The 541-nt window shown below is 62.3% G+C and overlaps 1 protein-coding gene across 1 annotated transcript in view; it reads right to left on the reverse strand.

Annotated features, from left to right (window-relative positions):
• Positions 1-14: 14 nt before the first annotated feature.
• Positions 15-541, reverse strand: part of FCGBP (Fc fragment of IgG binding protein) — a gene marked incomplete at its 3' end in the record, with an annotated part of 15,798 nt that continues 15,271 nt past the window's right edge. Inside the window, exon 16 of the mRNA XM_010157415.1 lies at positions 15-386. Coding sequence (XP_010155717.1) covers positions 15-386 — 372 coding nt within the window. The remainder of the gene's footprint in view (positions 387-541) is intronic.

The following is a 541-nucleotide window of genomic DNA, read 5'->3' on the forward strand; positions in this document are numbered from 1 at the left end:
CCCTGTTTCTTCACCAGGAACCCGCAGTGTTTGTCGCCCCGGTAGGCGCGTTTCTCCGCTTCGGTGCAAACTTTGCAACCCTCGGTGCAACCGGCCCAGCAACCCGGGGTGTCGGCCACCTTCCAGGAGTCGGCAAACTGGATTTCATCGTCGGCCAGCTGCCCCCTGGGCAAAGCGAAGTCGTCCTGGGGGTCGCCGTTGGCGTTGCCGCAGAGGCCGCAGACGGCCCGCGCGTAGGTGTTGGGGAGGATGACCCTGGCGTAGCTGTACCAGTTGAAGGTGACGACGACCTCAAAGTCGGTTTTGATGAAGCCGTGGACACCGCTGAGGTAGACCTGAAGCTGGTTGCCGTGGCTGAAGGGCAGGTCCACCAGGATCCCGTTGACCTGGAAGGATGTCGCCGGGTGCATAACGCCACGCAACGACTTCGAAACCCACCCCCATGTCACGGGATGACCTTGCAACCCGCCCAAACACCCTACAGGGACCTTGCAACCCACCCCCATGTCACGCGATGACCTTGAAACCCGCCCAAACACCC

The sequence above is a fragment of the Eurypyga helias genome, unplaced genomic scaffold, assembly GCF_000690775.1.
Source record: "Eurypyga helias isolate BGI_N326 unplaced genomic scaffold, ASM69077v1 scaffold4928, whole genome shotgun sequence".
Taxonomy (NCBI): Eukaryota; Metazoa; Chordata; class Aves; order Eurypygiformes; family Eurypygidae; genus Eurypyga; species Eurypyga helias.